The sequence below is a fragment of the Myxocyprinus asiaticus genome, chromosome 24, assembly GCF_019703515.2.
Source record: "Myxocyprinus asiaticus isolate MX2 ecotype Aquarium Trade chromosome 24, UBuf_Myxa_2, whole genome shotgun sequence".
NCBI classification, from domain to species: domain Eukaryota; kingdom Metazoa; phylum Chordata; class Actinopteri; order Cypriniformes; family Catostomidae; genus Myxocyprinus; species Myxocyprinus asiaticus.
Window position 1 is genome coordinate 36,289,017 of NC_059367.1, and position 13,898 is coordinate 36,302,914.

The 13,898-nt window shown below is 35.5% G+C and overlaps 1 protein-coding gene across 1 annotated transcript; it reads right to left on the minus strand.

Moving 5' to 3' along the window:
* Nucleotides 1–1,909: 1,909 nt before the first annotated feature.
* si:dkey-90l8.3 (LIM domain transcription factor LMO4) lies at nucleotides 1,910–13,534 on the minus strand. The gene is made up of 5 exons (XM_051654277.1): nucleotides 13,218–13,534; nucleotides 10,445–10,667; nucleotides 6,830–6,926; nucleotides 6,264–6,413; nucleotides 1,910–3,531 (listed from the first exon to the last, which is right to left on the minus strand). The coding sequence occupies exons 2-5, from the start codon at nucleotides 10,657–10,659 to the stop codon at nucleotides 3,523–3,525; spliced, it is 471 nt and encodes a 156-aa protein (XP_051510237.1). The 5' UTR covers nucleotides 10,660–10,667; nucleotides 13,218–13,534; the 3' UTR covers nucleotides 1,910–3,522.
* Nucleotides 13,535–13,898: the final 364 nt, after the last annotated feature.

The window sequence follows — 13,898 nt, forward strand, 5'->3', positions numbered from 1 at the left end:
TTAAAACTGTTGATTTTAAAAGATGCTGCATCTAAGCTGCTAAGCTGTGTCAGTGTAAGTCCAAGATGATACAAAGACTAAAGTTACTGATTGCACCTATATGCCTAAATCCAAACCCTCGAATCTGATTGGTTTTTTGGGAATTGTACAAGGATGTTGACCCAGGAACTTTTCCTAACTTGTATAAATTAAAATATATATATATATAATATTTTGAGATTTATGGAAGAGAGTAGGAGTCCCTTTTAATGCACAATATTTACATACCGGTCTTGTCAGAGGAAAAGCAAAGCATTTATGAATGTTCTTGGTCATTAGCTGGTAAAAATATCCTCACTCTATTTCACACTTTTTCACAGCTTGAGGCGTGGAAATTCAAGCAATTAGACTCATTTGCATGTGTTAATATGATAAATTAGTGAGCATAAACACTTTTTCCATGACATAGCAATCCATACACCTGCAAACTTTTCTGATAGAGGATAATGCCTGTTGACTAAGAGGCTTTTTTTCTCAGACTCTCTAATTGGCATCTGAATATGCATGGTTAATTAGGAATATGCAGATGAGGCTTGATTGGTTTTAACGCATAGTGTAAGTTGAGGCACGGTGGGATTCAAATTGTGCCGAGGTTTTGATTTCCTTACTTATCAAGATATGAAGATAATTGCAATTGTGTTCATTTGCATACGTTAATGATTTTCCTGATGCTTTTCAATCGAATGTGAAATAATTGATGACATATCAGCATCTACCGCTATCATCAGGGAACACTTTTCATAACTAAGCGCATTAAGGTGCCATTTTGGAGCTCACACTGAATTAATGAATGGCTCTCTGAATGTCTCCTACAAGATTTAGCTCTTATAAAATTCATGGTTCTTTTTGTTGACAAGAGAAATCATAATCACAACTATTAATTTCAGCACACTGTATACAAATTATGATTTTGCATGATTAAAATAATGTTTCAATAAAACTGATTATTTAAAATTTTACTGGGAAATTAATGCAGGCTATGCCATTTTCTGTTTTAACACAAAAAATACTATATATATATATATATATATATATATATATATCAGTTAACTACATGTAGACTGTTGGATATACAGTAGTGGAACACCCAATAGACTTGAATGATTTGAAGTCACCATTATGGTAATTAGTGTTATCTTTTGGTTGAGATGTTGGGCCCAGTAGCAAGAAACCTCTTAAGTTAAGAGAGCCCAGTTTCTTGCAATGGCTGTTGGACCTTATTTACACTTAAAGAATTATCTTCCTCCATGCTATTGTAATAGAAACAATGTTTACAATCTTACTTAAAAATACAGAGTATGATAACAAACTTTGTAAACCGACGAACCTATACCATTTAACATTGCTGTCATGAGCAAGAAGGGGCAAAAGCTCCATGAAAAGCTAAATTATTTAAAAAAAATAAGTACATTTTTAAAAACCTCTAGCCACTAGCTTAGAGGCAGCTTCCTCAATGGCAGGAGGTTGTGAGAAGAGAGAGGGGGCGAGAAAGTTGTGCTGTGTGCTTTAATTGCGACATGGTAAACATTTAACGTGTGTGATTGTTTTGAGGCAGCGAACGGAAAGAAGCGACTGCCTCTTAATTAACTAGGTGGCAGATTAGTCCTTATTAAATTCAAACACGGGATCAGAGCAAAGTTCAGCCTCCCCAGTGCAACAGCAGCGCAGATACTGCACTCGCAAGTCACGCTCACATTTAATTGCTTCTGTAATGGTCCGAGCTCAAGCCCTATTCATACTAAACCTTTGGGTAATCAAGTTTGCACCACTGAGACTAAAGCCAATAAATAGCAGAAAATGGTAATAAACAAAGTACAATGAAATGTGTTGTGGTAAAGAGGTATAACAAATTCACTTTTGATGGCTGGGTTTTCATTTATTGGATATTTACACTTTAAATAGACATCACATGTAGGACATATAATTCAACCATCACAGAGATTACTGGTATAAATAATAATGATAATAATAAAAAAAAAAAAAAAAAAAAACATATTTACAATTGTACATCCTAAACCATGTCTAAAATATGTACAAAGTTAGTTTTCAGTAATTAAAGGAATATTACAATTTCAATACAAGTTCAGCTCAATCGACAGCATTTGTGGCATAATGTTGATTACCACAAAAATAATTTTGACTCTTCTGTATTTTTCTTAAAAAAAAGGAAAAAATCAAAGTTACAGTGAGGCACTTACAATGGAAGTGAATGGGGCCAATTGTTGGAGGGTTTAAAGGCAGAAATGTGAAGATTATAATTTTATAAAAGCACTTACAGTAATTCTTCTGTTAAATGACATGTATTAGCTGTAAATTTGTTTAAATTGTCATTTTTCATTCGTTTTTGGGTTTGTTGACATAGCATCGTCATAGCAACAAAGTTGTAAAACTGGCTATAACTTTAAACATAAATGGTTTGTAAGTGATTTTATCACACTAAAATCATGTTAACACGCATATTGTTTATGTCTTGTGGCTATACTTTTGAAACAGTGAGTATTTTCATGTTTATGGATTGGCCCCATTCACTTCCATTATAAGTGCCTCACTGGAACCCAGAGTTTTTTCTTTTTTTAAAAAAAAGGAGGGACGAGTCAATTTTTTTTTTTTTTCTTTTTTTTGTGGTAATTAATATAATGCCACAAAGAGCTTAACTTGTATTGAACCCGGAATATTCCTTTAAATTTTTGACTTTAGACATTCTGACTTAATCAACATAAAATAAAAATAGACCCAATTTACTTTCCATTTGCAAATTCCTGGTCTTTATGGGCATATGTCATCGTTGATCATTATTGAAGTCCCCATTAAAAATGTTTGTCTTTGTAACTTGCTCTGCCTCTAAAACAACTTTCCTTTTTGGCTGACATCATGAATCCCTCTTACTATTTAAACACCTCCCCTTCAACCACCTGGCTCCATTCTGGTATATAACACCCATTATTTTTACAATCCAATCAGTTCCCGAATAAATATCATGTTTCACTCAGAAATATGTCAGATTACAAAAATAAAATGGGTTGCTAATACCGTTTTATGTTGACTTTTTAAAAAAAGTACAATGCAGAACTGCTTTATACTGCCTTCTCTATAAGGTTAGCTTTGAGAGAGGCAGGATATCCAGTGACAAAATAGATGTGTTACTTCTGTTTCGGGGGGTGAGGCGAGAGAGAAAGCCACAATGTATCTCATCATCATGAGAAATACTGCAGAGTCCACCACATTTACCACAAGGCTGGCCAAGAAGAGTTTGATGTGAAGGCTGATGAATAGAAATGTTTCCATTACTCTCACAGCACAAACTCGCTCTCTTTCAAAGTAAATGTAGCTATGCAGAGGCTTTAAATTCAGGTCTGTAAATGTAAGTTGCATCATAGGAGTGTGTGCTGAAGGAGCTATGATGAGCAGGACCATGGAGGGCCTCTGATGGGGGAATAAACAGAGAGAGAGAAAGACGAAGGGATGAAGGAGATGAGAAGCCCTTCAGCAAACCTAAAAAAAAAAAAAAAAACAAGATTTGTTAAATTACAAGTTTATCATTTACATATCATACTGCATATGATTTATCGATCTGTTTTAACACTTAAATGTATACCACAGGTCCTTAGTGACCGAGACCTCATTCCACCCCATTTATCTCATCCATTTTTTTGAGTTTTGCCCCTTCCTCTAGCGTTCCTCAATATTTCTCATATGTATAGTGTAACAATCAAAAAAGTCAAAATATTAAAAATGACAAAATCTAATTGCTTAATACTAGGGATGTCATAAAATATTGATTTTTGATCGGCACATTATTTTATTTATATATTTTTAAGGCATCGATGTATTAAAATTAGCCAACATTTAAATGAGAAGATTTGCATGCTTTCCAATTCACTCAGTTGGGCTTCTGTTTAATAGTCTGGCGTAACAACGTTGGGAGACCACAAGAGGGTGATATTACATTTACTGAAGCCGGGCTTCTGGTAGAAAAAGCACAGGTATCACACACACACAGGATGAGCTGATGCGGTGCCACAGAAGGCAGTCCAAAGTTACAAAACTAAACGATAAGAAATGGCAACATTTATTATGCAATTTCTCTGTATGTAGCCTTGAAAAGTCTTTCATTCCAGCTGTAAAACCACAGAACAACATACTTGTAACTGAAAATACATTGTGTATACTATATGCAAGATACATATTAAAAATATATCATCCAGTGATGGCTAGAATAAATAATCTATATCCTTTAATAATGATTTGGGTTGAAATAAATGGAAAACTATTCAAGTTGCACTCCGAGGCACTGCAGAATTTTGACCCTGAGCATTGGTAGTGTGTGCGTACCTTCATAGAAAATAATTGTTTTGAATTTTAGAATGCACCGTGTCATCCGCCAGACACGTCCGGTGCGTGACCCACTTTAATTAACCCTGTCGCTTACACTTTACCAAAGTTGTGTTGAGAAATATGTTTGAAAAGAAAAAGACTATTGTGCAACGAACAGCCCTATTTATATCTGAAATAAATCCTGATATATATTGATAATCATCTGGGAAATCTTCCGATTATCGATGTGTGAAAAAGGCATCTATCCCAAGCCTTCCTATTACCAAATGGGTCTAGGGTCATTAGTGACCTGCAATATATATGTCCACTTCTGTAAATCATATTCTTATGATTATTTCATATCTTTAAAGGTTTCTTATCAGAGGATATATACGCCTTGATTTATTACAAGACAAGTAAGTACTATATTCATACAAATGACTACTATATCATGTCAATTTTCTGTGCAACGACAGTGAATTATCAGTATCCCATATGCATGTACCAGAGTTTCCGCAAATAAATTTAGAGGCCAGTGTGTCTGGGAATGACAAAGTTTGCCAGACAAATTGGAAAAAAATCCAGTCATCTCATTTCTGTGTTTACTTTGCACTGTAAACATGATGGACTATCCATAATAATGCGATACAGGCTAATAATGACACAATCAAGTCAAAGGAATGATAAATGTTTGTTCATTTTAGCCCCTTCCATAAATAAAATAAAAAAAAAAAACAACAACAAAAAAACAAAATCCATCATGGAATTAGTGTCTAATTAAAAAAAAAAAAAAAATTCAACAATGGGGGCAAAACAAAACAACTAAACAAAATTTGCCACGCATCTTTTCATTTATAAATAAATATTAAAATAGGTTATGTCATTTCATTTCTCACCTTCAATTTCCTTGGCTCTTTATTTTTATGACTATTTTCCTCTGATTTTTCATAGCCCAAAATAATTTTTCTGCCAAAATGAAGTCAAATGTGTGCCGTGTTTCTCTACAGTTTGAGATGCACATAAGCCTGGTGTCCTTCTCTCCAGAGGACAGCAACACAAGGATGTTTTAATGTTATTCTGAAGTGAGAAACGTCTCACTATGGGCACGCGAAAAGGAAAGAACGCAGGCTGCTTTTGCCAGTGTGCGGGTACAACGTGCCGTAGTCGTGGATTAGAACTGTCTTCGGGAAAGTTTAAACCTCCTTGGCAGCGAAGCGCTGTTATTATTGACATGTGCGTCAGAATGCACACTTGTGGCATCAACTAAAGGGGTTGCTGACACATCATGTTAATATTTTCACCGGACATTGTGTTCGACAATGTTTGAATTTGTCAGACATTAGGACATTTAAACGGTCAAAAACTGGTAATTACCGGCTAACGGAAACCCTGTCGTGTACACATATGTATGATACATGCTATTTCTTACTCAAACTGGCTCTGATATTTCAGTTATTGGCTTTGCTTTATAATGAAGAAGCAATGAGCAAGTGTAATGCATAAACAGTATGATATTGACCATTGTCATTTGGGTGTACTATTGTAATTATGTAGGTTGTGTGTTTATTTAGACTCAATAAATGCCTAAGAAAATATATATGTGTAGCTTATGTGTTATGTGTATCTCAATATGTGTTTGACATCCAGTTGTGTCTCTTAAAATTCACTGTGAAAATAAATGATCTCGTTTTATCATTTGTTGTATCACCTCTTTGATATAAGAAAAATAAAACATAAAATTATAACTAATTGTATAAGAAAAATGTTACACTATTTGGGCATTTTAGATCCATTTGTGATCAATGTATGTTCCGGGTTGATAAAGACCCGTGATATGTAATAATGTTTGGCGAAACACCCATGCATTTAAGGGTTAAACGGTAAAAGTAAAAATCAATAAGTGAACTCACTTTCTGGTCGGGTAGCACTGGGTTAATCTGCAGGTGTGTATTAAGGAGTGCAGCTCCTGGTTGATCGTGTTCACAAAATATGGTGCCGTTTACATAGTGGAATCGGTCCCCGGGGACCAACTGGTTTCTGCACGTTGCACAGGAGAAGCACTGGAAACAGATAGGAGGAAATTGAATTTTAATTCTCAAAGAACAATGCATAAATTAAACTGTGTGGCATGTTTTAATGGCAAAATTATCAGTAATGTGTTTTTGTTGAAGTGCGCACAGCTGCTTGTCTGGGCTTACAATGCCTTGGCAAATGCACCCTCTTATTGTTCAAAATTATTTTTAATGAGTTGAAACTTGTGCAAACAAAACCAGCTCAGTTCTTTAGGAACAAGCACTGAACAAGGTTGTCTTTGGAAAAAACAAAAAACAAAAACATTATTATCAGGAGCTGTGATAAATGCAGGCTTTGTCCTGCCCTAAAATCACACATTTGATTCAGCTCTATTGAACAGCTGCTGTTTAGGTGCCTTTCCTTTAACAGGCTTTTTGAATAGTGCTTCTTATATGTAACTAACCTTGAGGTGGTAAACATTGCCCTGTGCTCGCATGACCATTTCACTGGCAGGAATGGACTGACCACATGCACTGCAAGCCCCTGTGTGTCCAAACAACCTGAAACACAAAAACACAAATTCGCACAATGGTACCATGTGCAATAATAGCCTGATCTTTGTGTTGTCTTTATCAAACTGATCTTCATACTATTCTGTTTTTGAGAAGAAACATGAGCATTCAATCAAAACTTGACTTTGACTTTGTTTTAGTGCAAGAGCGCAGTTATCACTTTGGCGGTATCTCCCGCTGAGTCGACACAATAGGCTTAACATTAAATGATCCTGAGCGATGTATCGGAGATAGCACGCAGCGTCTCTGATGTTCTCTGGGGGAGTATGCAAGAATGCATCTGCAGACATCATCAGCACCCGGTGGATGCAAATGAGTCCAATGCAAATCGACACAAGAACAAAATGCTTGTCAGCATAGCATGACAACTACAGCTACAGACAACTCTGGCTGGGTTATTTGCATTGTAAATGTCTGTGGAGACTCTTGCCTCAAAGAGGCTCATTATTGACTTGTTTCCTTGTTATAATGATTAAGATCTTGGATGTGGTCACTACAAAATATAGAGCTCTTGTGAGGTGACCAAAAATATGGGCCTATGAGTTAAATGACTTTTCACACTTATTAATAATTGTCAGAACTAAAGTTGTCACTTCACACAGGCTAATTAATACTTACTGGGCGAACAGGCTTCGTTTAGTTCGGCTACAACCTTTTAGGTTTTGTTTAGTGATATTTCTCCTCTTCGCAGACATCACCTGAAATTCTTGATCTTGGAGAAGTCAGCTACTCGAAGAGCTTTGATGACTGGTTAAAACTAATCATGCATCTAATATAATCGCAGACTATGTTCTTCTAGGGTGCTTTAGTTCATTCAGGAGGAAAACATTTGAGTCTTCCATTGTATAAATTAGACTTTAGCGTGTAAGATGTACGATTTGTTTTGTAGTTTGTAATTGACTGTCCAATTAAAGGGATAGTTCACCTCAAAATTAAAATGTTCTCATTGTTTACCCACCCTCATGCCATTTCAGATATGTATGACTTTCTTTCTTCAGCAGAACACAAACGAACGATACATGTGGGAGGGAAATGGAACAATATTTAAGTCCTTTTTTACCATAAATCTCCACTTTCACTTTAAAAATTTGAAAGAATGTGAGAGTGGAGATTTATGGTAAAATAGGACATAAATATTGATCTGTTTCTCACCCACACTTATCATATCACGTCTGAAGATAAAGAATTAACCACTAGAGGCTTATGGATTAATTTTATGCAGCCTTTATGTGATTTTTTGAGCTTCAAAGGTCTGGTCAACATTCACTTCAATTGTATGGACTACAGAGCAGAGATATTCTTCTAAAAAGCTTTGTTTGTGTTCAGCAGAAGAAAGAAACTCATACACATCTGGGATGGCACGAGGGTGAGTAAATGATGAGAGAATTTTCATTTTTGGGTGAACTATCCCTTTAAATTTAGCCAACTACTCAACAGGTTCCCAACACTTTTGACCAATGAATTTCCTTGACTTCTCCACAACTTCCATGAGTCGTTCTTGATTACTGGATCAAGATTTACAAAAATAATTTTATGGAGATAGCTGGGGCAGATTTCCATTTGCATGGTATGTCAGGTATAAATCCTTATTAAGTAACTTTTTAGGCTACGTTCACACTGCAGCTGAATGTGGCCCAAATCAGATTTTTCTGTTCAAATCTGATTTTTTGTAAGGTTCTTCATATGACATTTTAAATGTAGCCCATATCAGATACTGGCCTGAACAGCTGACGCTCCTAAACTGAATTGCTTGCGTATAACAAACCCTGGCAAGTTCATCATTGTAATATGTGTAATTTAATTATAATTAAAATTGTAATCAGCCATAAAAAAACTTTTTACACAGTGCCTATATACAGTATCTAATAATACCATAGCCTATATCAGCAAGTGATTTGCAGTCTTTGGAATTCAGTTACCATCAAAGCTCAAGTATGTATGATATTAATCACGAGCGAAACACCATAAAATCAAAGGTAAGAAGAGTCGTTATCTAGAATTACTTCAGATTTAACTGGCTTGCATTTGCATTTTGATACAGTTTGAGAAATATAGCAAAGAAACTGTGTTTTCTGCAGTGAGTGAATAACGCAAGTAAAGGGCACTGTTACATAAACCTACAGTACCTTTGTATCTTTTCAGGCACATATTTTACCACTTGAAATCCAAACGAATCACTGAACCCAACAGTTCAAGCGTACAATTTTATTTGCGTAATTTGCGTTAACAAGAAAGTTAATGACTCACACCTAAAAGTTTTAAACTACAGTATAATAGGCCTATATATGTGGTAAATCAAGTGCGCAAATGTCGAATATTGAGTTTGACTAATGTAAAAATCACATAAAATCTGTCCTGGCTGTTCATAGTCAAGGCACATTTTTATCTGATTTATTTCTACATATGAAAGTGGCCCAGATCGAATTTGAAAATGTCAGATTCAAAGTGCCTGTGGCTGTTTACACTGTCATCCAATTAACAGATCTGTGTCACATGTGAGTGAAAAAAATCAGATTTGGGCCACATTCAGCTGCGGTGTGAACGTAGCCTTAGTGTATGCATGTCTCCAATAACATAGAAATGTGAATGCAACAACAGTGAATAGCTCAAAAAGCAATATCTAGCCAATGAAATATTTTAGAGCTAGGCATAACTACAAATACAGTATTTACATCCACTATAGAAATTACCATGAATTTGGGGATTTTAGTACTTTAGTTCTAGGATTGTATTAATCTCCATTACTTTTTCAGGCTTGGAAAAAATATCCTGATATATTTTTCATGACTGTTGGGAACCCTAACTTGCTTGCCCAAAAATAACAATTCTGTCAATATTATTATTAAACTCACATTTGTACTGTAAAAAGTAGTCAGTTCCTCACTCAAAACTATTGTATGGCTTCAGAAGACTTGGAATATGGCACACAAGTCGTATAATACTTATATGGTGCTTTTGCATCATTTTGTAAAGCTTGAATGCTTTAAATGGCAACCAGTACATACTTTAAAATTTCTCCTTTTGTGTTTGGATTTGGAAAAATATGAGGGTAAGAGTAAATTATGAATTTTCATTTTTAGGTGAACTATCCCTTTAATGTAAGAACCTTCAATTTGTGGTCCAATGAACAACAAGCACCCAGAACTGAACCTCACCCACAATTTTTAAATGTTTTTTTATTATACATAAACAACCCCAAACACCTATATATGGATCTGATCCAATGCTTGTAGTGTGTGTTTATATAAATTAAATCCTAATGCCTCGGGTTTCATATGCTGGTTAGGTCACCCAAAAATGAATATTCTGTCATCATTCACTCACACTTATGTCATCCAAACGTATTACTTTTTACATGGAACACAAAAGGACATGTTAGGCAGAATGACAGCCTCAGTCCTTCACTTTCATTGTGTGGAAAAAAGAGGTCTGACAGAATGATGACAGAATTTTCATTTTTGGGTGAATTACAGTATCCCTTTTATTCATTGAATGTGGCACCTTACCTGATGTAGTCTGTTCTGCAGAGGATCATGCCTCCTTTGCTGTAGCATGTGGTTCCGATCTCTCCCAGCTGAGCTTGACAGCACGAGCACTTAAGGCAGCGCGTGTGCCAGTAGCGCTCCATGGAGAAGAGCAGGAAGCGGTCTGCGATGCGACCCCCACAGCCCGCGCATGATCTGGTCACACATGCTCCACCTGTAACCTGGCTGTTCACCATAGCCACGGCTGGGAGGAAGCAAATGAGAACATCACATAAACGTCAAAATCTAACAGTTTATAAGTGTAAACAATCTACTATATGGGGTGCAATTCATTTGATTTTGAAATCGGGGTAGTGAGAATTTCTAACCTTCTGGAAATTATGTCAAATTAACACAGCACAGAACAGCAGTGTGGCAAGGTACAGGTAAGGACCATAAACACCATAGACATTGATAGGGACAAGTCCACCCACAATATTCAAAACAGCGATCAATCAATATGCCCTGGAGTCAGTTTATTTGCTGATACAGTATGGTTTTTGATGTGTAAAATAAAGGTGTTTTAAAATTGGAGATTGAGTGCATCTAGGGTGCATTTAACCCTAACCCGAGTTTTTAACCCTCATAATTTTGTAGTGATCAATCAACATAGATTTTTTTAATGATGATTCTTAAAGTTTAACATTTTCATTAATACATTGGCTACATTCTTGTAATTTTGTGTTGGTGGGACCATATAAACGTGTCACCTTCAATACACCTATATTATACAGTCATGCATCAGTACAGTGCTGTTTCTGTCCATTTTGGCACCCTAGGTGAGAGCCCTACTGTATGCCTATCCTGTATCTCCTCTGTCTTTGTACTGATGCAGGGGCGTTTCTAGGCAAAGGCGAACTAGGTGGTCACCTAGGGTGCCACCAGATGAGGGTGCGCCAAAGATGAGGCCCACCCCTACAGTACCACCACTGCCAGAGTTTGGTGGGGTGGACCTCCTCTTTGGCGCCCCCTCATCTGGTGGCACCCTCAGTGACGTCCTAGTTCGCCTATGCCTAGAAACGCCCCTGCATCAGTACATAGATAGAGGAGATACAGGACAGGCATACACAGTGCCAATGGAGTGCCAGAGTACAGTAACTAACTGGCCACTAATAGTGTAATGGATAACTCAGGACATCTGTTCAAGGGAATGTAGATGTTTATCTATATTTTCTAACCACTAAGACGTTGAAGTTGAACAGGAATGCAAATCACTTCAAATCCAGTGGAATATATATGGTTTAAAAGCATTTATGAGTGTTTAGCACAAGCCCAATGAAGATTTAGAACATGGTTGTGCATTAATGCTTTATTACACCTTAATAACATCATTATAACAATTGTTGGTGGTGCTGAATATTAAAATACATTTTTACATTTTCTTTATATATATATATATATATATATATATATATATATATATATATATATATATATATATATACGTTTTTCTTGTTTACACAAAGAAAAATTTTAAGTAGAGCATGTCAAGCTTTTTGACATAAACATTGGTGCTCATCATTTAACATTTATAAAACGAGTATAAACTCTTGTGATAAAACACTCCATATTTTCCACCAGAAAGCAGGGGAAAACTTTCAACGGAGCAGACAAGATCCGATAAAATACTCAAAGTAATACAGTATCCCAGCTGAAGCTTTAATACATTAAATATTTTTACATTATCACCTAATCTCCAACATTGTGTCTTTATGAACATAATCTATCTATCTATCTATCTATCTATCTATCTATCTATCTATCTATCACTCTTTCTTCTATCTATCTATCACTCTTTCTGCTATCTATCACTTTTTCTTATATTTATCTATCTATCCCTCTTCTATCTATCTATCTATCTATCTATCTATCTATCTATCTATCTATCACTCTTTCTGCTATCTATCACTTTTTCTTCTATTTATCTATCTATCCCTCTTCTATCTATGTATCTATCTATCTATCTATCACTCTTTCTGCTATCTATCTATCTATCACTCTTTCTGCTATCTATCACTTTTTCTTCTATTTATCTATCTATCCCTCTTCTATCTATCTATCTATGTATCACTCTTTCTGCTATCTATCACTCTTTCTGCTATCTATCACTTTTTCTTCTATTTATCTATCTATCCCTCTTCTATCTATCTATCTATCTATATATCACTCTTTCTGCTATCTCTCTATCTATCTATCTATCTATCTATATATCACTCTTTCTGCTATCTATCTATCTATCTATCTATCTGTCTGTCTGTCTATCTATCTATATATCACTCTTTCTGCTATCTATCTATATATCTATCTATCCCTCTTCTATCTATCTATCTATCTATCTCTCTTTCTTCTATCTATCTATCTATCTATCTATCTATCTATCTATCTATCTATCACTCTTTCTTCTATCTATCTATCTATATATCTATCTATCTATCTATCACTCTTTCTGCTATCTATCTATCTATCTATCTATCTATCTATATATCTATCTATCCCTCTTCTATCTATCTATCTATCCCTCTTTCTTCTATCTATCTATCTATCACTCTTTCTTCTATCTATCTATCTATCTATCTATCTATCACTCTTTCTGCTATCTATCTATCTATCTAAAACATGTGTCCATTTATGGGAACAGAGCGCTTTAAACTTTAAATCATTATCTTAGGCGTCATATAGGCTAAACTTGAATTAATATTAATATTAGCATCATGAATTCCCTTTTAGGTATGTGAACGGAAATAAGGCGACTCACCTTGTAGAACTTGAAGACTCAGTTTCAGACTTGATAAAGTTTCAGTTATTCTCGCGCTCTTCTGTCTGTCCTCCTCTTCACACCGCGCGCCTCCACAAACACATTGTAAAAGTAAATCGACAACACACTTTAATTAACGCTGCTTTGCTAGATGGTGACTGAACTGCGTATCTGAATATATGGATTATTGGTTCCGTTCGTGCGAAACTCCAAACCGAAAGCGTGTGTGGTCTTTGACGACGTTAAATTACTCCGTCAGCAAGTTCATCAAGAGAGACGAGCTGCATGAATCACTGAGGAACGAGTCGCATGTCTGTTTTATCTCAATACTTGTGACGCAATGCAGCCATACACTTTACCTCGATAGGTTTGATACTTTAGAGGCGTGGCGTATGACATAATCGACTTACAATAAAACCTTAAATTAACTATAATTCATATCAAACTGATAACAGTCAAATATATATTCTATTTATCCTACATGACAACTTAAAACTAAACTAAAATGTGCACTTACGTCTTAGTAATTCTATTTTCCCTAAAGACAATTAACGAGTAGTTCGAGTTGACTAAGAACACTGAGAAATGTTCAAAGACTGAAAGTGCAGGCTAGCACTGATAATGATCCACTCAACAAAAATTATGAATTATGGACCCATCATTTCTACATGTAACAAGCAG